The 27,823-nt window shown below is 39.7% G+C and overlaps 1 protein-coding gene across 1 annotated transcript; it reads left to right on the top strand.

The window, feature by feature from the left end:
• Positions 1-11,403: 11,403 nt before the first annotated feature.
• LOC131433109 (dentin sialophosphoprotein-like) lies at positions 11,404-19,291 on the top strand (the record flags this gene model as incomplete). The annotated part of the gene is given in 2 exon segments (XM_058599925.1): positions 11,404-11,506; positions 18,009-19,291. Coding segments are annotated over 2 exon segments (1,386 nt in total), but the record flags the coding sequence as incomplete, so codon positions are not given.
• Positions 19,292-27,823: the final 8,532 nt, after the last annotated feature.

The raw sequence follows: 27,823 nt of genomic DNA, 5'->3' as shown, positions 1-27,823 counted from the left end.
ATTTCTTAATGAATTGAATGTACACTACATTTTGTGTCTGGTTCAACGTGAATAAATGCATTTGTGTGTGTACGAGATACATTTACTCCTTAAGCATTTTTCCAAGTTCTAGTATCGATGGTCGAATTTAACAATGGTTGAAGTTGACCACAATCGTGTTGGTGACATCTTTCCTCCTATTGTCCCGTACACTGTACTGTATTTTGTTTCTGTCGTTACTACCGTAAATGATTTTGTATTATCGACTGCAACCTTTCCACAGCAATTCAACTTCTTGAATTGACAATTGCACAATGTTCATCAATTCTTTTCTAAGAAATTACCCCGTTGTCTCGATGGCACTTCTCAGCTATAGTGAAAGCCTGCCAAATCAGGCCAAATTTTTACCAGTTTCTTATGAGCTGTAATGTACGGCAGAATACGCTTTTTCATGCGATCAAGTTCGTACATTCAAAAGTCTGAAGCAATGATTCCCAAAGTGGTCCCTACACAGAAATAAAAGATGAAACTTACACGACATGTTAACCAATAGTACTATGAAATAGACATCAGTTGAAACGAAACTCTGATTTCAAACCATGATTGATGTAAAATTACATTGAATTGCATTTAGTTTTTCATTGAACAAGACTGTATATTTACAAACCGCTTAGTTTTGTAATGTAACTTTCCATTCAATCGCCTGCTCCAAATATGTGCATGAAAATAAATGTAAATTCACAAAATATTTTTATCTGTGTACAGCCCACCAGTAGGCACTAGCTCATTTTTAGTGGGCAGTAAACTCAAATTTGTGAACAGATTAGCAATGAATCACAAATAGTGGGCTTTGCTACTTGAAAAAATCTACCTGAGAAAGGATTTGATCGAATGTCCGAACCGTCGGAAGCGTCGGCCTCTTGCATACAAACCTGTAACCGCCTCGTTTGCCCGGACTACTCAAAGCTAGGTTTCTTTGCTTTAGTTAGGCACAGCACACGAATCAAATCGATGTGGCGAAGCAGCATTAGATATTTTTCACTTAGTAAACGGAAAATACCACAGACATTTACCTGGTAGATACACCTATGCAATTGCTTTCATGCTTAGTGGCTAATAATCAACAAGTTTATTTGGGAACTCCGCTCTGAAGTTCATGAATCAATCTTTATTCAAGAGTACAAGAATCAATATTTATTCAAGAAGTACAATTGTAGGTCAACAAATCGGGCGTTAACGTATTATCATCCATTTGTGGTTATTTTAAATCAATTCCAATTATAATATCAAGACAATTGCAGGAATCGGCGAAATGACGCTGATCCGTTAAATTCTTGTGTGAATTCTAAAAAAGTCAACAGATAAAAACTCAAGGGATGTTACGATCAAAAATTGGTCTAACAAGACTAAGTTTAAATAGTTTAAATGCTTCATTAGAAATTCAAATAATGTCAAACACAAATTTAAATCATAGAGATTACAGACAAAATATTCATTCATGTTTTGCCTTTCTCATATATAAAGGTTATGCAATCACTGTGAAACCCGACTTTACAGCCGAGACCCCTTCGACTCAGTTCGTCGAGATCACAAAATGTCTCTGTTTGTGTATGCATGTGTGTGTGTGTGTGTGTGTGTGTGTGTGTGTGTGTGTGTATGTGTGTGTATGTGTGTGTGTGATTTCCACAAACTCAGATTCAAATGAAAGATCTTATGGCCTCATACAATTTTCTTTTATTTAATTTGGATCTGACTTCTGGTTCCGGAATTATAAGGGAACAGTGCGGTAAAATTTCATTTTCAATCGAATAAAATAAGATGAAAATGAAATTTATGGCCGCTGACAGTCAGCATATCCCTACTAATTCATTTGACTTTTGCTGCCATATTCAAGTGAAGCTCCCGGAATTCATCGTCAGTTGAATAATCGTATCTAGTCATTTGAAGTTTTGCTTGCTCAGTTTCGAGTGCCAAGTAGCCTAGCTCCTTCAATGCCTTCGCTCTTGGTAGTAAGCAAATTCGAACGAATAGAATTATAAATGGAGTAAAGTATAAAAATGAAAACTGAAGGAGGAAACAATTAATTTATGTGTATTCTGTGATTGATATTTCAGCTATCTGGGTTTGTCTTTCATCTATTTTCTTGAACCAATTCGAATGTTTACATGAACCTCATTTGAAGGCCGCTCTCAGACTATTGAAAGAGATATTTTGTCATTTCAAGAGATCAACTGACGGTGGTTAAACTGCGCCTCGATTGAATAGAAACGAGTGATGAATTGAATGCTGCCGTTCGGGCCGTCAGCAAACATTGTGTCTGTACAGAGAGTGAAGTTTACTGCATTAGAGAGATCGTCAATGTGTTCCACATTCAGTTTCAATTGAATTGAATGAAGTTTTACAGCACTGTAAGGGAATATGTGTCAATTTATGAAAAAATGCCGACTCTATTTTTTCGGAAGTTTCTGGACCGATTTCTCAAACTAAGAAGCAAATAAAAGGTCCTAAATTTTTTTAAAAAGTCTCCGAAAAATTCCGGATCCGTTATTACAGTGCGATTAGCGAAAATTTTTAATTTCACGAGTATTTTTTCATAATCGATGACAAAACGACGTGCACATTTTTATAAAACTTACTGTTAAATTCATCTAGATGGCAGATCATGTTAGTTAGTGTATATATAAAACTATTTTGGGACTACTAGTCCCCGGTTTCCGCTTCCAAAAGCACCGATAGTAGTGGAGAAAAGCTCTAAAACGGAACTCACGTCGATTTCTCAGCAACGACTGAACCGATTCTTAGGAATCACGATTCAAGTTAAAGCTCTCATTGTCTAAAAATATACTGCGCAATTTCATCCAGATCCGAACTCCGGTTCCGACATTTTAGGGCGATGAGTGTCAAAACATTCAAATTGTCATTCAAAATGACTATGCAAAACTGACACGCGTCGGTACGTGCGATACGGAAGAAGAAAAGTGTTATATATCATTCGGCACAATTCATCGAGCTTAGCGATGTCTGTGTGTATGTGTGTGTGTGTGTGTGTGTGTGTGTGTGTGTGTGTGTGTGTGTGTGTGTGTGTGTGTGTGTGTGTGTGTGTGTGTGTGTGTGTGTGTGTGTGTGTGTGTGTGTGTGTGTGTCTGTGTATCGAATAATGTCACTCATAAAATAAAAAATCTCATAGGTTCACGCAAAGACCGAAATCAGCTTTTTGGCGAAAAAATTAGTTGATTTGCTGATTTTAGTTAGTTATTTTTTAGGACAACTAAAAAATTCTTATATTTGCTAATTCAGATTTGTTATTTTTGAACCCCTTAATAATGCTATAAAGTTGGTTGAATTTGCTAATTTTTCAGTTGATTTTGCAACATTTACATGCTGTCATTTCTTAGCAAAGACACGCTCCACTTTCATTCAACTAATATTTTTAGCAAATCAGCAAAACTATGGTTGATTTTTACAAATAATTATTGTCGATTTCAGTAAAAAATGTTGTTGAATTAAGTGATATTGTTGTTAATTTCAATGAAAATTGACAGTTAATAATAACAATAAACCTTCTTGAGGTAAGTAAAATATATACTGATTCCAACTAATACGAACTGTTAATTTTAGCTACAGCCAAAACGAGTCCAATTAATTAATTTATTTTAATTGGAATTGTCAGTTGATTTGATCAATAAACTTTCTTGAGTTTAATAAATTTATTTCTGTTTTTAATGTGAATAATTGATTTTGCACTATAAACTAATAGCTGCTTTCCTAAGTTCTACAACACTAGAGTAGGACACATGAATCAAAGAGCTACTATCCGAAATGGTAAGACATTTTCATTGGCCATTCATTACATTCCGTGCCTAACCAAAGCAGATCGTTTGTAATTACGCTTCGTGATTGTAAGTGAGAGTTTACAATGAACAAACAAAATGTTGCTTTGGAGAAGCAAATCATTTTTACAGTGCATAAGAATTCAACAAATTAGATAAAATGAGTTATAATCAGGACCGTACCCATATTTATTGTTTCTTTTGTTAAGAGGCCTTTTACAAACTTAGGAAAGCAGCTATTAGTTTATAGTGCAAAATCAATTATTCACATTAAAAACAGAAATAAATTTATTAAACTCAAGAAAGTTTATTATAGATGCTGCTTGTAACATCACGGTAAATTTTTTAAATGACCGTACAGGGAAGTGTCAGTTTCGATTTGTTTACTTTCTTTTCTGATTATTGAGCGACTAAACGAGTATATTTTCGTTTATTTACATGTACTAAGCATTCATATGTCGTCTCATACAAAAAGTTCAGAGATAGAAGTCGGAATGGCAAAGCAAGCATAGAATATGCAATAAACATGTACTTTCTGCACTGGTCACAGAAATGAATGTTAGTTAATCTTTCAATAATTCACTGATAGCTGAAAGCACTCCACAAATAAACTTAAACCAAGCAACTTTACAGCAGTTTTACATATCGGTCAGTTAGAAATTTCAAAATCTATATATAAAATATATCAAAACAATTTCAACAAGACTTTGAAGTTCTGGCGGGAGTTCTTCCATTAAAAGATCGATTTTGGGAGCTTTCATCACGCCTGCTAATAAGATGTGAGGTGCTGAATCCCATGGTAATTAATAATTTCGAACGACTAGTCGAGCTTCGATCTCAAACAAAATTCATGACAGTATATTTTAACCATATGTCACAGGAAATCAACCCTTCAAGATATATTCCTATCCGTGTCAGCCTCCTAAATGTCCCTGACTCAACTTTATTTTTCGACACATCCATGCAGCGCGAAGTGCGTGGAATCCCGGATCACCTACGCTCTATGGAAATCCCAAAAATATTTTCAAGTAAGTTCAGGCATATTGACTCTGAGAAAATGTTTTACACGGACGGATCGCGAATTGAAGAAGCGACAGGGTTTGGTATGTTCAACAATAATGTTTCGGCCTCATTCAAGCTTCAAGAACCTGCATCTGTTTATATAGCAGAGTTAGCAGCAGTTCATTATAGCTTGAATGTAATCGTCACATTATCTCCAAACCATTATTTCCTCTTCACAGATAGTCTGATTGCAATTGAAGCCATTCGCTCAAACGCTGCTGGCAAAAATGAACCGTTTTTCTTGGGCATAATAAAACAGTGTCTGAATGACATATTGAATAATAATTATCTAATCACTATAGTCTGGGTCCCGGCTCATTGCTCCATTCCGGGCAATGAAAGAGCCGATAATTTAGCCAAACGTGGTGCTATTGAGGGTGAAATTTATGAGAGACCGATTGCTTTCAACGAATTTTATAGCGCGACTCGCCAAAGAACACTTGCCAGCTGGCAAGCTTCTTGGGATAAAGATGATCTGGGTCGGTGGATGCACTCAATTATTCCTAAAATTTCGACAAAGGCATGGTTCAAGGGGCTGGATGTGAGTAGGGACTTCATTCGTTTGATGTCCAGACTCATGTCCAATCACTACACGTTAGATGCACATCTCCTTCGAATTGGACTTTCCGAAACTAATCATTGTGCTTGTGGCAAAGGCTATCGCGATATTGATCATGTCGTTTGGACATGCGTGGAGTATCGTGATGTCAGATCTCAACTAATAAATTCCTTGCGTACCCAAGGTAGACTATCCAATGTCCCAGTTCGAGACATTCTTGCTTGTCGTGACCTTTCTTACATGAAACTTCTTTATCATTTCATAAAGAAAATTGAAGTTTCAATTTAATAATTGACCCTTTTGAGGGTTAGTTCTGACTCCTACTGCGTCCATTAGTTCATCTAATAGCAAAATTTTAATAAAAATGATGTGCTGATACAAACAAACTCAAAATAGGTTACGAAATCAACAACAAAATGTATAAAAATTTAAGCTTATCTTATAATTTATAGTAGTAAATCGCTTGGTTGAAATAATGTTCTTAAGTAGATTTAATAATAAATAACGAAATAGCTAATATGATATTTAAAAAATAAGAGGAATATGTTTTATTAAACTCAAATCGCTGTTACTATATTAGTATTATATTAGGTTAAGAATTCTATGTAAAAGTGATGATACGGCGAAGAAAAACTTATGTAAATTGCCTTAAGAAATAAACGTATTTATGAAAAAAAAAAAACTTTCAACAAGACTATCCTGTTTTGTTTTTCAACGAATTGTGTTGCTTTGACACTTCTCATGAGTTTTTGACTAATAAACTTGTTAATAAAACCAATTGCATTCTTGTTTTCTTTGTGCTGTCTTTCTGCAGTGATGATGACAGCCAAACAGCATCAAACTATTTGATTTTAACAACAAAATTAGTTGACAACGAGAATTTCGTGTGGGATTGAAATGTTGCTGGTTTGTGTCCAGGATTTTCGCCATCTAAATATATTCGTTAAAAACAAGAACTTTTTTCAGCAAATTAAATTCTGAATATTAACCAATTTATTAGTTATTTTGGCAGTTTTGATGTTAAAATAAACTAATTCATAAACAGTAATACGGATTAGGCGCAAAGCTAATTTCGGTCGTTCCGTGTTGCTATTGAATTTCGTCACGCTTTTATAGGGTAAAGTGTGTTTAAAATTGCACACCGTCATTTACTTGACATAAATGTTTACAAATCGAAAAGGTTCGGTTAGTTTATACCCAAAGTAAGTTTCTTATTTTATTCAAGATTTAAAAAAATTCTTGACAGAATCTTCTGGTAATATTTTTGGAACTATAAGTAATATGAGAAAGGCATCATTACACCACTAGGTGGATGTTGTGCAGTCTCCTAATCAGAAAACGCCATCTCGCCTTACTTACAATAGTTTGATGCCTCTTATTAAGTTTGTGCTTGACAATGTCCCAATATATCTCTATTTGACGAAGATATGACGTCATAGGAGAGTTTCTCTCTTCTTACCTTACCTTACCTAACAACTATAGGCCTTTGCTGTATCAAGAATACATCTCCACATAACTCGGTCCAGCCACTCAAGGCAAGGACGCTTCTGAGATCACCCTCCACTTGATCGATCCACCTTGCTCGCTGCGCTCCTCTTCTTCTTGTACCAGTCGGATTAGATTCAAGAACCATTTTCACTGGGCTGTCATCCGACATTCTTATGACATGCCCAGCCCATCGCAGACGTCCGATTTTAGCTGTCCGTACGATGGGTGGTTCTTCTAGCAGCTGTTGCAATTCGTGATTCATACGCCGTCTCCACGTTCCGTCTTCCATCTGCACTCCGCCGTAGATGGTCCTCAGTACCTTTCTTTCGAAAACACTGAGGGCGCGTTGGTCTAATGAGCGTTTTGTAGATGATCTATTTCGTGCGTTGGCGTACTTTTCTCGATCGAAGGGTTTTTCTGAGTCCAAAGTACGCACGATTCCCTGCCAAAATACGTCTATGAATTTCTCTGCTGGTGTCATTATCGGCGGTCACCAGTGAGCCCAAATACACGAACTCGTCAACCACCTCGATATCGTCACCGTCTATCAATATTCGTGGTCGAAGGGGTAGTCTTTCTTCTCTAGAGCCTCTTCCTCACTTGTATTTTGTTTTTGACGCATTTATGGCCAGTCCTATACTCCTAGTGTCAGCTTTCAGTTCGATGTAGGTTTCCGTCATCTTCTCAAGGTTACGTGTCACAGTATCAATATCGTCAGTGAAGCCAAAAATTTGTACGGACTTTCGGAAGATCGTGCCTTTCGTGTCGATCCTCGCTCTTCGAATCACACCTTCCAGGGCAATATTGAACAAGATACAAGAGAGTCCATCACCTTGCCGTAACCCTCTCCGAGATTCGAAGGGACTCGAGAGCGTCCCAGATACTCGGACGTAGCACATCACTCTATCCATCGTTGCTTTGACCAATCACGTCAGTTTATCCGGGAAACCGTATTCGTGCATTATCTGCCATAGCTGTTCTCGATCGATTGTGTCGTATGCCGCTTTGAAGTCAATGAATAGGTGATGCGTGGGTAGGGGAAAGTCTTATAAAGCGGCCCTGCTAGCCAAAATGCCCCCTTTCCTTTCTTAAGCATTGAAGACTTTTCTGAACCAAAGTTTTATCACTAACACTATCTTTCCGTAGGATCTTTCTGCTATGCAAGTTTGGTGGTTGTCGTTTGCAGGAAAGTATGAAAAAACTAAAAATTTCATTTGGCAGCTTTTCGATGTAAGTTTTTGCTTCGACTAAAGAGATGTTTTATCCGCCATTTCTTTGACATACTGATTATCTCAAAACAGTAACTTTATGGACATTTCAAGAAGCATAATGCATCATTGTTGTGGGCTAAAATGTCTTTTGTTGTGTGTCATGCCACTGATTTGTTGTGAGAGATATTTTACGGCTGCTGGGGCATTATGTCTGAGGCGAGCGAAAAAAAACTAAGAATGTGGCCGTTTTAGAAAATGTGTTTATATCATTCAATTCTCATCTTTTCTATTGGAGTCATTGAAAGTTATGTTCCTCATCCGTATTGCAATGAAATACTTACATTCTCGAGGAAAATATATCAATACACTTGGAAATATCTCAATGTTTTCTTAAGGGGGGCATATTATAACACTTTACCCTACGTTGTATTCACGACACTTCTGCACTACTTGTCTCAACGCGAATATGTGATCCGTGTTCCTCAGCTTGCCGATGTCCTCACTTATCTCCGACAGATCAGGGGCTGGGAATCTGTCGTCGGCTGAGCGTGCACCCAGATTGATTCCTGTACCGTTCTCTGTATCTTGTACTTCGCCATTCAGATGCTCGTCATAGTAATGCTTTCACCTCACGTTTGTTCGTGAGAGTGTTACCATTGGTAGCTCTGCACATTCCAGCCCGATCACGGGCCTGTACATTGCCTCCCGGCCTACCTGAGCATTCATGTCGCCAATGACGAGTTTTACATTCCGCCGTGCACAGCTGTCGTAGATTCATTCCAGCTGCGCGTAAAATTCTTCCTTCTCGTCATCGGGTCTCATCTCATGTGGGCAGTGCACGTTGATGGTGCTGTAATTGAAGAAACGGCCCTTGATCTTCAATACGCACATTCTATCACTGATTGGCTGCCCGCATCTTGCCCAACACCATAAATCCCTTGAACGCTGGTTGTGCCGCAGCTCTGGTAGAAGGTAGCCGCTCGATGCCCACTTTTCCACACCTTCTGTCCCGTCCAACAAAGTTCCTGCAACGCTACGACATCGAAGCCGCGGATTTGAAGCTCATCATGCAGCATTCGGTCGTATCCTGGGAAGCCAAGCGATTTGCAGTTCCATGTGCCAAGCTTCCAATCGTAGTCCTTATTTCGTCGCGTAGGTCTTTGCCGAGTCGTATTTCCTTCTTGATCGTTCGTAACATATGTTTTCCGGGCGGCTTGTTAGGCCTGCACCAACCTCCTGTCTCGCCGGAGGGCCATCGTGTCAGCACTGTTTAGAGTCCCACACTGACACAAGGACGGTAATCAGCCGCTCCTAACATGGAGAACAGACGCTGTTTCGAGCCGCCCCAACATGGGGAACAGACGCTCGGGTAGGCTTGCTCTCTGTAAAGAGAAGGTAAGCCCCCCCCCCCCTTTCCCTGTCAGCATACGACCAAGGTTCCACCAGGGTTGGTTACCCGATTTTTCCTATGATTACTCGTACTCCAGCCGGCACCGCGGGGAGGTAGGGATAGGAGTTACTGGACAAGAGGCTAAGAACCACATTGGGGCCTGAATTGCGCATTGTCCAAATTTACCAACCTACATAATTTTAATAATTTGTTGAAAACAATGGAAACTCCCTTAATTTCGGTGGCATACCGTATCAAGTGAAGCATCCGGTCGAACTTTATTCAGTTTCTTGGGAACACATCACCACAGATAGTGAACATGAAACTTTAATGCTTAAAGTTTCATAGTCAAGTACTAGTAAAACTAGAACGATCAAGTTTAGTCAATGTTTAATGAGCAAAGCTCAATTCATTTATTCATTCAAGGAACGATTTGACAACAGTTTGTTTTGAAATATTTCAGCACAAGATTACAGTAAACGTGGAACTAAGAAACGAATGCGGAATTTGAACGCATTTAGTTCGATTGGGGCAGACCCAACACGTATTATAGCACAGTTACAAAAAATCGTCAGCGCGAAGAATCCTCTCTTTTCGGGCCTGTAATCATCCAAACAGGACACTGAATTCAGTATCAAAAGACGTGCCTGAAAGTGGTACAACGATGTTGTTACGAAATACGAAACGAACATCCTTCCCAGACAAAAATTCTATGAAGCCTTTGGTTGGGGTGACTTCCCAAGCGAGCTCAAACTTGTTATTGCCCTCAAATTGGCTACAAAGCATATGATTTGGCAAGGTATTTACAACTGCAAACAAAAAGCCTGGTGGTCGTGACAAACTAGACTATAGATTTTCACAAGTACAAGCAGAAGTTCTTGAAAAAGTTTTGACCAGTTATGACAAACAGAGACAACGGAGTGGACGACTTTTCGGAAAGGATATTCATTCAAATTCGTCCTGTGGAGAAATATTGAGAAACTTTATAATAGCAATTGAAGAAGAGTGAAAAAGGTTATTAAACTGAGTGTCAAAAATAAGAGATTAGATGAAAAGTTTGATATTCCATCAAAACTAAATCGAAATAATTTTTTCGTCTGTTAGGCCTCAAAGCGCAAGTGACCTCCATGTTGAGTACTTTACACAGTTATTCCACATACATGGTGGTGAGATAAGTCATTTTATTGTGTCCAGATATTATATGACTCAAACGTTAAAGGTTGTTATTGTTCCTATTTTCATGACCGGTAGAATCAGAGTCTCTTAGCTAACAAAAGGAAAGAACTCTTCCTTTGTTAAAGAAAAATCTCTAGTGAAGAAAACGATGCCGATTCGTATTGAGGAAACAACATGACATACGTTGCCTTTCCAATCTCAAATACAAATAACATCAATAAGAGAGCATTTAAATAAGGATCCAGCAATTTATTTCCATCCATTCTCATCGGAAAGACATCGAAATGGAATAAATTATGCTACCGGAGAACATCTTCACAAAGAGTCAATTAACTCTATTCCCGCTCCGGAAAAATAACTTGCCAAGCATGTGTGAAAGTTGTTCAATAACTGCCACGACGCCCTTCATCCGACGTCCGACGTCCCGTTGCTGAAGGAGTCAGGCCAGTTCCAGGTACAAAAGTCTAATGATAACCTCCTCCTCGAATAACCCTCCGTCCACCTCCGCCAAACAGCATTCTGGAATAGGTTATTTGCAAACAAATACCACCAGAAGACGGGTCCATGGTTTATTTATTGAGTCGGAAGAAAAGATGGCTTACCTTTGCGGCATTCTAAACTATCTATTCGGGATGGACGGCTCTGGAAGCTGGAATAGAAAATCTTCCGCATGGCTCCTACAGGTGGCTTCGGTGGTGTAAGACACGGATGGAGCAAGTTTTCCGATCGACCCTTCCAGAGCCTTCCGAAGCTGGTGGATTCTTTGGCAATCTATTCCCCAGCATCGGTTTCGATATCGGTCCTAAATGGGGTAAATTGCTTTTGCTCCATTATTGGCTGGTTCAAGTGCTGGAGCACACAGTTAATCATACAATGGTAAAAGTTTTCAAATATTTCAGAACGATGCGAAACCGGCAGATAATGGAACAATTGTGGCTCTTTTTCGTTTGATAAATGTTCGAATTTGTTTGCGGAAGTAATTTGCAACGGAAGTGTGTTTCGATTTCTCCACTATCTCGTTGGAAAGTTAAATGCTTCGGTTGGTCGTAAATCAAAGGGCTCCGCTCCGTGTGTGTGATAATCGACTTTGTCCGGACGCTGGATTCGGCGGATCGGCGATGAATCGATTGTTCCGGTAGTTCGAACAACGTTCTCAAAAATATGTAGCTCGCGTTACTGCGCTTTGTCCGGTGTACGAAATGAAAAATGATTAATTTTTTATCCACCGATTTCCGATTTACCCGTGAAACATTTCTCGACGTTCCTTCGTGATTTAGGGCCCAAAGATAGAACGAACTAGTCATGTTGAAAATCCCATATTTCCTGCGATTGACGAACAAAAAAAAATCAAATGAAAACACCGGCAGTACTTTTTATGTTCATTTGTGCACTATCACAATAAAAATCGCCTCTGGTAAGATACTTCTTCGCGTTGACTAATTTCAGTCTGTTCCATCTACTCGTTTTAAATTTGCTACACGATAATTATTAAAGCGCACAGCTCATTGGTTAATAAGCAGGAAACATTACAGAATTAGTCGATAACTGATACAGCAGTTTAAATTGATCAATTGGATCCAACATCCGGTTCCGGAATAATGGGATAAAGTGTGCAAAAAATTGCACCAACTTTTGGCTAAATCGATTTTAACAGACTCAAATCCAAATAAAAGCTATTTAGATCCCATACTAAATTCCTGAATTTCATTTGGATCTGACTTCCGATTCCGTACTTATGGGGAAAAATGTGCAAAAAAAATGAAAATATCTTTTCTAGCTGTTCTCATAGATGGCGCGAATGATTTTCACAAACTTAGGTTCAAATGAGAGGTCCTGTGGCTCCATACGGAATTCTTAAATTTCATCCGAATACGACTTCCGGATCCGGAAATATAGGGTGAAGCGTGTTAAAAATTTTATACCAGCACTGAAAAGGCTGAAAGGCCGTAAAACAATTTTCAGAATCGACCTCAAATCTTCTCCAATTGATAGTTTCTACGACGACGTTTCTATCAAACCGATTTTGGTTATTCTTTCAAGAATCGAAGAAAATTATTTTGAAGAATACCATAGTATAATATATGATAGTATGATTGATGTGAGAAAGGCATCATTACACCACTAGGTGGACTAAAACAGGTTTATCAAGTATTTCAACACAATATTTTAATTTCAGCATTAAATATAATGCTCGGAAATTTCGATTGACGTCCTTCACCAGATTTTGAACAGACGTGCTACTCAACTACTCGACTACGCGACTACTCGACTACTCGACTCCTTTACTATTTGACTATTTGACTACTTGACTATTTGCCTACTCGACTACTCGACCATTTGACTACTTGACTACTCGACTTTTGGACAACTTGACTACTCAACTACTCTTCTACTCGACTATTCGACTACTCGACTACTCGACTACTCGACTAATCGACTAATCGACTAATCGACTACTCGACTACTCTTCTACTCGACTACTCGATTACTCGACTACTCGACTACTCGACTACTCGACTACTCGACTACTCGACTACTCGACTACTTGACTACTCGACTACTTGACTACTTGACTACACGACTACTTGACTACTCAACTACTTGACTACTCAACTACTCGATTACTCGACTACTCGACTACTCGACTACTCGACTACTCGACTACTCGACTTCTCGACTACTCGACTACTCGACTACTCGACTACTCGACTACTCGACTACTCGACTACTTGACTACTCGACTACTCGACTACTCGACTACTCGACTATTTGACTGCTTGACTACACGACTACTTGACTACTCAACTACTCGATTACTCGACTACTCGACTACTCGACTACTCAACTTCTCGACTACTCGACTACATGACTACTCGACTACTCGACTACTCGATTACTCGACTACTCCACTACTCGACTACTCGACTACTAGACTATTTAACTACTTGACTACTCGACTACTCGATTACTCGACTACTTGACTACTCGACTACTCGACTACTCGACTACTCGACTACTCGACTACTTGACTACTCGACTACTTGACTACTTGACTACACGACTACTTGACTACTCAACTACTCGATTACTCGACTACTCGACTACTCGACTACTCGACTACTCGACTACTCGACTTCTCGACTACTTGACTACTCGACTACTCGACTACTCGACTACTCGACTACTCGACTACTCGACTACTCGACTACTCGACTACTTGACTACTCGATTACTCGACTACTCGACTATTTGACTGCTTGACTACACGACTACTTGACTACTCAACTACTCGATTACTCGACTACTCGACTACTCGACTACTCGACTACTCAACTTCTCGACTACTCGACTACATGACTACTCGACTACTCGACTACTCGATTACTCGACTACTCCACTACTCGACTACTCGACTACTAGACTATTTAACTACTTGACTACTCGACTACTCGATTACTCGACTACTTGACTACTCGACTACTCGACTACTCGACTACTCGACTACTCGACTGCTCGACTACTCAACTACTCGACTATTCGACTACTCGACTACTCGACTATTCAACTTCTTGATTACTCGAGTACTCGACTACTCGACTATTAGACCACTTCACTACTCAACTGCTTGAATGCTCGACTACTCGACTACTCTTAAACTAGACTATTCGACTAATCGACTACTTGACTAATCTTCTACTCGACTACTCGACTTAAAGACTATTTGACTTCTCTACAACTCGATTACTCGATTACTCGACTTCTCGACTACTCGACTCTCGACTATTTGACTGCTTGACTACTCGACTACTCGACTACTAGACTATTTAACTACTCAACTACTCGATTACTCGACTACTCGACTACTTGACTACTCGACTACTCGACTACTCGACTACTCGACTACTCGACTACTCCACTACTCGACTACTCGACTACTAGACTATTTAACTACTTGACTACTCGACTACTCGATTACTCGACTACTTGACTACTCGACTACTCGACTACTCGACTACTCGACTACTCGACTACTCCACTACTCGACTACTCGACTACTAGACTATTTAACTACTTGACTACTCGACTACTCGAATACTCGATTACTTGACTACTCGACTACTCGACTACTCGACTACTCGACTACTCGATTACTCGACTACTCGACTGCTCGACTACTCGACTACTAGACTATTTAACTACTTGACTACTCGACTACTCGATTACTCGACTACTTGACTACTCGACTACTCGACTACTCGACTACTCGACTACTCCACTACTCGACTACTCGACTACTAGACTATTTAACTACTTGACTACTCGACTACTCGAATACTCGACTACTTGACTACTCGACTACTCGACTACTCGACTACTCGACTACTCGAATACTCGACTACTTGACTACTCGACTACTCAACTACTCGATTACTCGACTACTTGACTACTCGACTACTCGACTACTCGACTACTCGACTACTCGACTACTCGACTACTCGACTACTAGACTGCTCGACTACTCGACTACTCGACTATTCGACTACTCGACTACTCGACTATTCGACTACTCGACTACTCGACTCGAGTTCAACTTCTTGATTACTCGAGTACTCGACTACTCGACTATTGGACCACTTCACTACTCAACTGCTTGAATGTTCGACTACTCGACTACTCTTAAACTAGACTACTCGACTAATCGACTACTTGACTAATCTACTACTCGACTACTCGACTTAAAGACTATTTGACTTCTCTACAACTCGATTACTCGACTTTTCGACTACTCGACTACTCGACTGCTCGACTTCTCAACTGCTCGACTACTCGACTACTCGACTACTCGAATACTCCTCTACCATCAGTTGATTTCGTTCCACAACCGCCTAATATAACCGGCCACATCAGATACTCCACCGAGTTTCGAACGTTTCTTGTGTTATATTCATCATCTCAGCAAAACAAAAAACACCGAGCTGGGAGGCGATTCATCATCTCAGCAAAATAAAAAACACCACAGCCAATTCGTCTTTTCCCGTGAAATAGTCCTGTACTGACATTCTCTAAGTTCGCTTTTATGTAGATCTCATTATCAATGAGATTTCAGGCCCGCGCGTTCATTCCCATTTGGGAAGTCTTGCACCTTGAACGTTAGGAAACAATGTGTTTTTGGTTAACTCTCATGCCGTAATTTGCGAATTTCATTTGATATGAACAATCAGAGCTTTTTCGTTTGTATTGAGCATCGTTTCTACTTTACATTCCAGTTCTAAAACGAATGCCATAAAGATGGTTAAGTGTAAATAATTAAAATTAAAAAAAATCCGTTATCCGTTCTCTCAAGACGCAATGCGACAACACTTAATGGCAGTGACGCAAAATTTATGAAGAGCTCGAACGCAATTATCGAGTAACTTTTTCAGGACAACTATTTTTTGTAGGATTTATCATTTTTCTACCCTAATTATTTGCAAAAAAATGGTAAAAATGTCTAGTCCTTTTCAACAGTGAGCAAAGTGGCTTTTTGTGATAAAGTCTACATGCTGCCAATTCCGAATAAGGTTTTACGCGAAATTCGTTTATTCGAATCCTACACTGAAAAAAAATTGGTTTTCAAAATTCAAAGTCAATTTACAAAACAGAGCACCACAATCTCAAATTGCGATTCATTGGATTCTTGGATGATAATGACTTTCAGTTTAGTTTAGTTTTCGATAAAAATACACTCTAAGTTTTTTTTTATAAAAAAATTGTGTATTTATGTCAATCGATTTTTGATTTTTGGAGTAATTTTTTTCAGTGTAGGACTCGATGTAGAAGGTTTTCGGTATTTTTATTGGAAAATTCGACTGATTTTGTGGTAATCAATAGTAAATCACTTTTTGTATGCTTTATTATTTTTCGTCTACAATTTGAAAAATTCTAGCCCTTTTCAAAAGCCTGTATAGATCAATTTTGGAAAAACAAAAATCAGATTCTAAGACAAAGTCTACAGGTCTAGAAAGCTTAATTAAAATCTGAGAAAATTTTGCCAACTGCGAATATGATTTAGTGCGAACTTCGTCATATATAAGTCAATTATAAAATGAAAAAAAATGTATAAACCTGGTCAATTTTCCTGCTACTTTATCATTTATTGAGCGCAGGCGAAAAATTGACTAATGCAGCATAATTGTATCGTTTTGTAATCTCTGGATCCGATCTCTCTATCGCTCATTTGGACCTCTAAATAAGGCGTTTTGACTCAGTTGGGATTCTTTTTGAAATACCCTTATTGAATTCCAGCAGTCGCTTTCAAATCATTATCGAATATCGAAAATTTAAATATATAAAAATTGTCCAATACTGAAACAGAAATTTTAATTGCAAATTCAATATAACAGCTTTAACTTTAAGCCAGAAAAGTGTGTCAAGTAATCAATTTTAATGCAACAACAAGCCCGATCCAATGCAATTCCGAAAACCGTGCTAACACACAATTGGATTCAATTATCTTTCCCTTCCCAATTTATCCGGATTTACTTTCCATCCCATTACCGAAGAGTACAAAATCTAATCAGACTCAGCGGGTATAATTTTTAGCACGAACAGCCGCAGTAGTAAAGCAAGCAAAGTATCATTTCGACTCCTTCCGCCCATGTTTTTAATATTTAATCATCGAAATAGATCGTGTAATAGAGCTGCTGCTGGTCGAATTCTTATTTTCCTTGTAGTACTTCACCGGTTCTGGTCGCTCCAGCCCCGTTTAAGAATCTCAACCGAACGAACGAACGAACCGGGGCTGGGTGGGGACTCGGACAGGAGCGGAGGTTTTTCTTTAAATAAGAAATAATGAACTTCTGCCGCTCGCAGCAAGCGTTGATTTTCATTGCCTTCGCCGAGTGGTCTTTTTCAGTCAGTTCGGAGTTCGCCAGGAGGAGGCGATGTGCGGAAAAAGTTTTCAAATTAAATTAATGCCATTCACTGCTAATGTTGTTATTATTGTTATCACCATCATCATCATCGTTTTCCTTGTCGACACTTCAAAAACGTCGTCGGCATTGTCACCGATTGGTGATTCGATAAATGAGAGGGTAATCGCAGCAAGCCAGTATGATCGTTGGTTGTCATTGACGTTTTTTGGGGGGTTTCGGGAAGCCTAAATCTTCGGCATGCTGTGATGAAGATTGAATTCTTATTCATGATATGTTATGGTCTGATGTTGGCTTCTTCTGACTTTTCTGGTTCTTCTGATTCTACTGACCCCTCTGGCTTTTCTGATTCTTCTGAATCTTCTAACTGTTCTGGATCTTCTCACGCTTTTGGCTCTTCAGGTTCTTCTGACTCTTCTGACTCTTCTGGCTCTTCTGACTCTTCTGACTCTTCTGACTCTTATTATTCTTCTGACTCTTTTGACTCTTCTGACTCTTGTGACTCTTGTGACTCTTCTGACTCTTCTGACTCTTCTGACTCTTCTAACTTTTTTGGCTATTCTGACTCTTCTGACTCTTCTGACTCTTCTGACTCTTCTGACTCTTCTAACTGTTCTGGATCTTCTCACACTTTTGGCTCTTCAGGTTCTTCTGACTCTTCTGACTTTTCTAACTGTTCTGGATCTTCTCACACTTTTGGCTCTTCAGGTTCTTCTGACTCTTCTGACTCTTCTGACTCTTAAAATTCTTCAGACTTTTTTGACTCTTTTGACTCTTTTGACTCTTCTGACTCTTTTGACTCTTCTTATTCTTCTTATTCTTCTGACTCTTCTGACTATTCTGACTCTTCTGACCCTTCTGACTCTTCTGACTCTTCTGACTCTTCTGACTCTTTTGACTCTTCTGACTCTTCTGACTCTTCTGACTCTTCTGACTCTTCTGACTCTTTTGACTCTTCTGACTCTTCTGACTCTTCTGACTCTTCTGACTCTTCTGACTCTTCTGACTCTTCTAACTGTTCTGGATCTTCTCACACTTTTGGCTCTTCAGGTTCTTCTGACTCTTCTGACTTTTCTAACTGTTCTGGATCTTCTCACACTTTTGGCTCTTCAGGTTCTTCTGACTCTTCTGACTCTTCTGACTCTAAAAATTCTTCAGACTTTTTTGACTCTTTTGACTCTTTTGACTCTTCTGACTCTTTTGACTCTTCTTATTCTTCTTATTCTTCTGACTCTTCTGACTATTCTGACTCTTCTGACCCTTCTGACTCTTCTGACTCTTCTGACTCTTTTGACTCTTCTGACTCTTTTGACTCTTCTGACTCTTCTGACTCTTCTGACTCTTTTGACTCTTTTGACTCTTTTGACTCTTCTGACTCTTCTGACTCTTCTGACTCTTCTGACTCTTCTGACTCTTCTGACTCTTCTGACTCTTCTGACTCTTCTGACTCTTCTGACTCTTCTGACTCTTCTGACTCTTCTGACTCTTCTGACTCTTCTGACTCTTCTGACTCTTCTGACTCTTCTGACTCTTCTGACTCTTCTGACTCTTCTGACTCTTCTGACTCTTCTGACTCTTCTGACTCTTCTGACTCTTCTGACTCTTCTGACTCTTCTGACTCTTCTGACTCTTCTGACTCTTCTGACTCTTCTGACTCTTCTGACTCTTCTGACTCTTCTGACTCTTCTACTCTTTTGGGTATTCTGAATCTTCTGACTTTTCTGTTCTGTTCTACTGCAAACAACTTGGTCAAACAGTTTATATTCCTTTTTCCTACGGTCAGTTCAGTAATGTTTAGGTAATTTTGTTAATGTATATTCAGCCTACCACTTGACCTTCGGTCACGTTCTCATTATACAATTCAGCTTGCCAGTTACTTTTGACCGCATTTCTTTGAATTTCCAGCCTATTTCTTGACCAAGGCGAGTCCAGCAAAAACCGCAAAATAACCCTCCAAAATCGACTAGGTTGTATGTTGTTATGTCGTGAAAAGCTGTTTTACATAGGGGAGAGTAGTATCTGATATGTCGTGTCAGTGCCGAAGCATAGCTCAAAGTTAAATTTTTAAGAACAATCGTAGATATCGTCAGACATAGAACTTCTGCCGTGTTACCAAGAATTTCGTCGGATACTCCTCTGGAAGGATCCTTTCCCCTACATAGCATACGGTCGCTCTCCGGGAGAATGTAGGGACGGAGAACCAGTCGTGCACTCCTCCTACAAGAATGTTATGATATATTGATTGCGTGCTTGGCTGAAAAACTAATAACAGTCGTAGAACAGAGCTAGCAAGCTTCAGGAAATACGAATCCATTATAGGCGAGGAGGGACCTCATTTCTCTTCCCGGTCAGAGATGGACACGACTTTGCCCGGAAAGTTTCAGCTATTTGCCGCAGGAAAGCCGTAATTTTACATCAATATGTTAATTAAGAAGGAAATAAACCATGGCTAGTTTGCGTGAGTTTTGCTGTTAGGCTGCAATATTTACTTGAGTTAGCAGAATTTAGACGTTTTATTTTGACTACGAAATGAATTACGTTGATCAACCCACTGAGACGAAATTTGACTAGAAGAAGAATCCAATCTCCTCGGACAAATCAGTGAAGGTACATTACCTTCCGATTTCAACAAGTTACTTGTGTAAACTCTTTTCCACGAACCCGAAGTTGAAATTAAATTAAGCAACGGACCTGAGGTTGAGTAATTCGTTCCTTTTTGGTGCGTTGAACCTGCCCAATTTCGGTTCTTTTCTTCCCCGGAACATTCTTCGTAACTCTACAGGAAACGGACATTATTGTTTGGCACACTTTTTCTTTCCGAAGTTTTCGTCGTTTTTTCTTGGGCCCCAAGCCAAGACAACGTGACATTTGAACTGCCGACCAACTGCCCAACAACACGAAAAGATAATAAAAGTTTCGGTCACGTTATTTATGTTGTCGTCTTGTCGATATGTATTTCAAGCATTTTCTCGCTTTCCTTTTCACCTTTCCGGGGTTGGACTGGACCTGGTTGTACCCAACCCCGAAAGGAGTCTAAATCTTGGCCGAGCGAAAGTGCGAATCTGAACCGGCAAGAGATTTTCGTCGTTTGCCGGATGTCCGTTTTCGTGCTGCCATGGCAGTGGCCGACCAAGTGAATTCGGTCGGTCGATGACAGTCGCTCTCCAGCCCCGTGCGGATTTCCTCCGTTCTCCCCAGTATGGCTGAATGCGGTGGATAAGTTGTTCAATAAATTGGGTAAGCAAGAAACTAGCCCGTCCGGAGAGAATAAATTGGAAAAAGCTGGAAACGAGCAAATCGAGCCGGTATAGATGAGCATTTTTGTCGTGAATACGACTTACTTTACTATGGGGTGCCTTTTCAAAATTAGCCATATGGAAGAATGGGCAGAACTTAATCGTGAATATCTCGACTTGTATTAACGGTAGCAACGTAATTCTTTCACCATTTCATCAAAAATATGATCAGGAATTTAGGATAATATTTTGAACAGCGTGAGATAACCACAAACAACTCAAAAATTAAGTTTTCTCAAACTTTGAAAACAACGCGGAAAACTCTTTACTTTTGCTTGGCTTTTTCGCGCAAGTCGTTTTGAGGTAGTCAGGCACATATCTTCGACTGACTGCGTATAATCAATCATTTCTTCTTGTGCGTTAGACGGAAGCAGACGTCGTGGGATCAGCAGCTTCGGAGAGTGCATCTTCTGCGTGGTACCAAACCTCAAACGCTCAGGTCGTGCTCTCATTTGGACTTCAGCCGTCAGGTGGAGCAGTCGTCAATGAAAGCAGACCTTTTGCGTGGTATAAAGCCTCAAACGCTTAGGTCGTGCTTTCATTTGGACTTCAATCGTCAGGTGGAATCAGGAATCAGGAATCAGAACAAATTGGCTCAAATGGCACGTTCCCCTTGATATTTGGAGATTTGTGCCTTGCCATCAATTTGTTTTTAGCATCATTTTCCCGATATATAAGAGGGAAGGATTGAAAGGAAATGGTAAGGGTTGGCCTAGGAGGATGGGAAAAATTGACGACACAAAAACACATAAAAGCAGAAGTAAATTCTGCACCCCTAAGGGATGCTGAACAATCTGCTAGGGATCACATTTAGTGGAAGCAGAAGTAAATTCTGAATCTCTACGAGGTCCCGAACAGTCTGCTGTTAATAAAACCTCCAACCCCCGAGAGGATTTAGAGATCTTACAAAAGCGACACCATTCTGCACTCTCGGAAGAATGTACGAGCAGAAGTAAATTCGGTACCCCCCAAAGGATGCCAAACAATCTGCTAAACCCTATTTAAGGTGAATACAGAAGGGATTCATTCACTCCAGGAAGAACGATGAACCCTTCTGACTATAGCTCCTTACCACATTGGGTGAGAAACGAGAGAATATCCTTCAATTTTAGCTCCGCATACACAGACTCAACCATGTATGGAGAACCAAAAACCCGGATACGTAGCTGCGTCAATGCGGGACAGTTACATATCAGATGATATGAAGTATCATAATCGCATTTACACAAATCACACGAATAATACTCAGCACGTTGAATAGTAGCCATGTGATAATTGAGTTTGCAATGTCCAGTCAGAGCTCTGACCAGAATACTTCAATGATACTTGGAGAAATGCAGTAGACACTTTGACATTTTCAGATTTAAATCTGGTAGAAATGCTTTTGTCTGAGCGCAAGTTTGCAAGCTGCGCCAGTAGCTGGCATGTTTGGATGCAGCCCAAGAACGTATCTTGTGCTTTATCCAACTAGTTGAAAGTGGTAAAGCTGGTTCAGGACCAACGAAATCATTCGTTGCACCAGCTCTAGCCAACTCATCAGCCCATTCATTGCCAGTAATACCAGAATGGCCGGGTACCCATAAGAAGTAAACAGCATTTGAAATGCTGAGGTCTTCAATTTGAGTTCGACATGCGATCACTAGATTCGACCGTGAGTCATTCGAACTGAGTGCTTTTAAGGCTGCCTGACTGTCGGAACAAAAATAAATACGTTTACCACAGATCCTCTGCTGAAGTGCCGATTGTACTCCACACAGAATTGCGTAGATTTCTGCTTGGAACACAGTACAGTATCTACCAAGTGAATGAGACTGCTCCAGCCTCATTTCACGACAGTAGACACCAGCACCAGCACGACCATTCAACAGAGAACCGTCCGTAAAACAAACTATGTGTTCATCAAGTTGTCGTTCCAGACAACCAGACAACCATTCCTCACGAAAAGGATAGCTCACATTGAATGTTTTGAAAGGAAAACTGCATGTGAGAGTTAGGTCACTAGGAGCGAGTAAATACTCATCCCACGTAACCATTTGAGACCACAAGCGAGTGTGGCTGGTAGCATAATCTAATGGATTACTGTTCTAAAGCCCTGTAACCCTAAGACGGTATGCACAAGATAATGCTTCTTGTTTTAGGAACACATGTAGTGGTTTAATACACAGTAGCGCCTCTAGAGCAGCATTAGGAGTTGTCGTGAATGCTCCTGTCATCGCCATTAGGACCATCCTTTGGAGATGATTTAGCTTTGACTGAACTGTCGCGACTTCTCCTTTCTGCCACCATACAAGACATCCATATGCTAAAATTGGTCTAACAATAGTTGTGTAGATCCAATGAATATATCTGGGTTTGAGTCCCCATGATTTTCCAAAAGCTCGTCTACATTGGCCGAAAGCCATGCAAGCTCTTTTAATTCTGAAGTCAATGTGAGCAGACCAATTCAGTTTTGAGTCAAGAATAACCCCGACGTATTTAACTTGTTCGACCACAGTGACCTCTGAACCAAAGAACTGCAACGGACGAGCTCCTGTGATTATCCTACGATGAGTGAAAAGCACCATTGATGTTTTGCCCGGATTTACAGATAATCCAACCTGACAACACCATTGTTCAACAGATGCTGCATTAAATCAAAGAGAGTGTTAATGCTTATACCGGTCATCAATATATGATAATCGTCGGCAAAACCATAAGTCGGAAATCCAAGGTTATTAAGTTTCCTTAACAAACCATCAGCGACTAGGTTCCTTAAAAGTGGGGATAGTACACCACCTTGAGGAAAAACCCAAGATATTCCGTTCGCGACTGCAATGTTTAACCTCCTGCAGCCATTCAGCCATCGGCACGGAAATACACCTTGACTTAGGAGTTCCTATTTTTGTGGCCTTTTACGACATGGAATAGGAGACCAGTGGATCAATTCTTGATAAAAAATAATTCCGCCGGATGCCACACGGCTTACCTGTTTGATGGACTTATACCACCGGTACAGGTGGACCGTAGCGTTATTCTTAGCCAGTTGGGAAACCGCTACCGACACTACACGGCTATCTAGGCTGCTCAGAGAGGGAAGTTAACATTGATGGTCAAATTCCATGGATGGCCGAGCAGCCGGATCAAGGCTTTATACCAGCAGGCTTTATACCAGCAGACCTTTTGCGTGGTATAAAGCCTCAAACGCTTAGGTCGTGCTTTCATTTGGACTTCAATCGTCAGGTGGAGCATTCGGTAATGCTTTTATATAATCTTCGATCGTCAGGTGGAGCAGTTGGCAATGAAAGCAGATCTTTTGCGTGGTATAAAGCCTTAAACGCTCAGGTCGTGATTTCATGTGGACTTCTATCGTCGAGAGCAGCAGTCACTAGTAATGAAAGCAGACCTTTAGCGTTGTACAAAACCTCAAACGCTCAGATCGCAGTGTCAGTTTCCCTTCGAAGAAGATCGATTACGTCATCTTGTTGGTGGTCGTTTGCATTGGAGCAAAATACAACGGGAAATGGACAACTATGTGGAACATTATGCAAAATCAGTCCTTCTAATGGCTCTAAATGTTACCTAAAGAACTATAAAGATTACTTCTTTGTAAATCGAAAATTAAAATTATTTTACCATAAAGAACTATACTGGTTATTTTGTAATATTTGTGTGTCAGAATGTTTGATGTAACTAATCTGTACTGTAGTTTGGGTGTATCATTTCAAATTCTTGTAGTGAAAAATGGGAAAGCTTGCACAATTAACACAATCAATCAACTAATTGATATTCGGAAGTATAAAGAAAGAGTGTCAGTTTTATTCGTATTCACGACATCCAGTTATGTCTCTGACATTACACACCTGTACTTTTTTTATTTGGATCCTCTTGAAAGGGGCATTCCCGGAACGAAGGAAAATTTAGTCGCACCAGTCGTTGATAATGGGAAATGGATTTTAGAGGGTACAAATTATGATATGATTTGTTCCCACTGGAGAACAGTTCTCATTGTTAAACTATGTTTGGCAATAGTTCAGCCAAAATAGGGTGTCTTCGTAGAAACTAGGTTTCTACTGTTTAACTTTGACATTGTCCGAGTGTCAACCAGCTCGACTATTTTTTGTTTTTCTTTGTGTTTTATTTTATGCCACCTTACCAGGGCAGCGATACCTAGTCTCGTGATGGGACTGCCACAGGGAAGAGGAAAACGAGCGTCTGTTTCCCCATGGTAGGGGGGGGGGGGGGGGTTCAAAACAGCGTCTGACCCGGAGCGAGCGTTTGAAGATGAAACGCGGTGTCTCGTCAACTACAACCATCTCGATTAATGGTACCTTTTTAAGACCTAACTAGAACAAAGTTTCATATACCAACTAAAAAGTAACGAAAAAATAGCCTGAATTCACAACCTTCTGCTATCCGTGGAAATCGTTCTGCCAATTGAGCTACCCTGGATATGATGAAGTACAACACAGGATGCTACGATGGAGGATCGAACAGAGCTCCAATGACTGTGCATTAAGGTGCCACAATTTAATCTCTAGGCAGCCGGTTACCGAGAGCAAAATATGGAGTTACTCTCTTGATCAAAACAGTTCCCGGAATTTAATCAAAAAATTTAAAACACAAGATTATTCATCAAAATCGATATTGTTCCCTTCAAAGTATTCAGTTTTCGGTATTACCATCAGAGCCATCTGCGATTTTTCCATAATCTCATCTCGGGTTCTGAAACGCGTTCCACGAATGGTATTCGTTTTGTTTATAGCCAAAGCCCACGAATCTGGTCTTTTCCGGCGAATAGCTTCACGCAAACGTCTCATAACGCCCAAATAATACTTTTTGTTGACGGTCTGGCCTTTTTGAAGGAATTCATGATACACAACACCCTTGTAAACAATAAAAACTGTGAGCATCGCCTACCGCATCTCTCTTCATCATTCACAGACTCACGGTCACTTCTGGAACGTTCGTGCCACTGATAAACAACTGTTTTCTTCAAAGTATCATTCCCAAAAAAAACTCTTCTAACATTTGCAATGTCGTCGCACAATTGAAAAGCACAATCGCAGATGTACTCAATACAGTGTAACTTTTACAAATGTCCAGGCATCAAGCTGAAAATTTGATAGAATATCAATGACAGATGTGGCAACCTACAAAAAAATCTAATCGGATGACTAACAGCGCCACACTGAGCTGTTTCCGGTAACTTTTTGATCAAGGTACACTGAAACCTCAATTCACGCGCAGAGCCGGGGGTGCGTAAATTAAATAAAGCATCGCGTTAATTCGAATTTTTCACTTAAAAAAAGGTACACTGAGGTCTCTTTTTACGCGGGGGATACGTACCGCGTAACTTTGGAAATTCGCGTAAAAAAAACCTCCAAACTGTAGAAAAAAATTTTTGTGATGCCAAATATTTTAGAAATGCATGAAACGTACAAATCTGGTGTAATCTAAAAAAAAAATTTTTTTTTGTGAAAATCGACTTTGGGACAAAGAAAAATTTTGAGACTTCCAAAATCGATTTCTTTTTTGAAATCCGCGTAAAAAAACTCGTAACTTCGGAAATCTGCGTAAAAAAAAACTCGTTACTTTGGAAATCCGAGTAAAAAAGGCGCGCAAAAAGAAACCGCATAAAAAACCGCGTAAAAAAAGACCCAAGTGTATTTCAAATTTTATTTGATTTTAGTGTAAATAGCATGAACAATTTTACTACGTCCGATGCTATAGCGCTCGAGGACCCTCTGAATATGTTCTAAGACTAAGGAAATGCTAAAGAGATGTTCCACGATCCAAGAACTACTTGGAGTATTGGCCTTAGGGACTACACTGTGTCACAGTAAGCGCGTAGAAAAATCGCGTAAATTAAATTTTCAGACAAAATCTCATAGTGAAACGTTATGTTTTGTAGTTACTGTCATCCCAACAATTCCCAGACAAATTTTGAATTTGTCTTGTCCTGATCTCCTACTCACAGTACCTAACAATCACAGTTAAAACCTCGTCACTTCAACTATTTCAACTAAAACTTTCTAAGACAACCAGGCTAGATAAATCGTATTTTGCCTTGAAAGATTCCTAGTTGGTCACATAAATACTAAAGCTTTGAAACAGCTTCTTCTGTTAGAAAATGTATGTGCAAGACCAGTACAATTTCGTAAATCGTTCTAGTGGATCCATTTAATTACTGACGAATCACCATATTCCAAAAAGTGATGCGGTCAAATTGGGTTCAGCATCAGTTCGTGTTCGCATCTTATCCGACACAGTGGAAAATGGTCGAGACGACAGAAACAACGAAAATACAGTGTAGTGAAATGCAATAGAGTATACGAAATGGGAAAATACGATTTACAAAAGCGTGAAATTTGGCCTACAAGACCAAATTCAATTTGTATTAATTTCAAACGCTGCAAAGTTAGACCAGCAGCAAACGAGATTGAAATCTTACTTAAAGGTCGAATACATCTAGTCGATGAATAATGTAAATGGGATTCAATTCAACAAGACACTAAGCTTAACAGTTCGGCTGAAAAGTTCGTATCGTTTAATAGAAACACACATTTTTTTGCCAAAATTCGTTTTTATTATTCAACATACTGCGTTCATCGTCTTCGGTGCTCATATGACCAGTACGAAATTTTGCAAACCACTTACGAATTGTTGCTTCGCCCGGTGCAGAGTCTGGATAACACTCATCAAGCCATTTTTTGGTATCGACGGCACTTTTTTTCATCAAAAAGTAGTGTTTCATCAACACACGGAATTCCTTTTTTTCCATTTTTTTTCACAATAACAAAAATAGCTTCACTCAAAATGCAATATCTCACAAACTAATAATCAGACAGCTGTCAAATTTATGCACGTATCTTTTGAAGGTTGGTACTAACTGAAAATGGCATGGATTTCATTTTAGTGGTGCCCTCTCATAGAAACGATACG

The sequence above is a fragment of the Malaya genurostris genome, chromosome 2, assembly GCF_030247185.1.
Source record: "Malaya genurostris strain Urasoe2022 chromosome 2, Malgen_1.1, whole genome shotgun sequence".
NCBI classification, from domain to species: Eukaryota; Metazoa; Arthropoda; class Insecta; order Diptera; family Culicidae; genus Malaya; species Malaya genurostris.
This window is presented reverse-complemented; position numbering and strand designations above follow the sequence as displayed.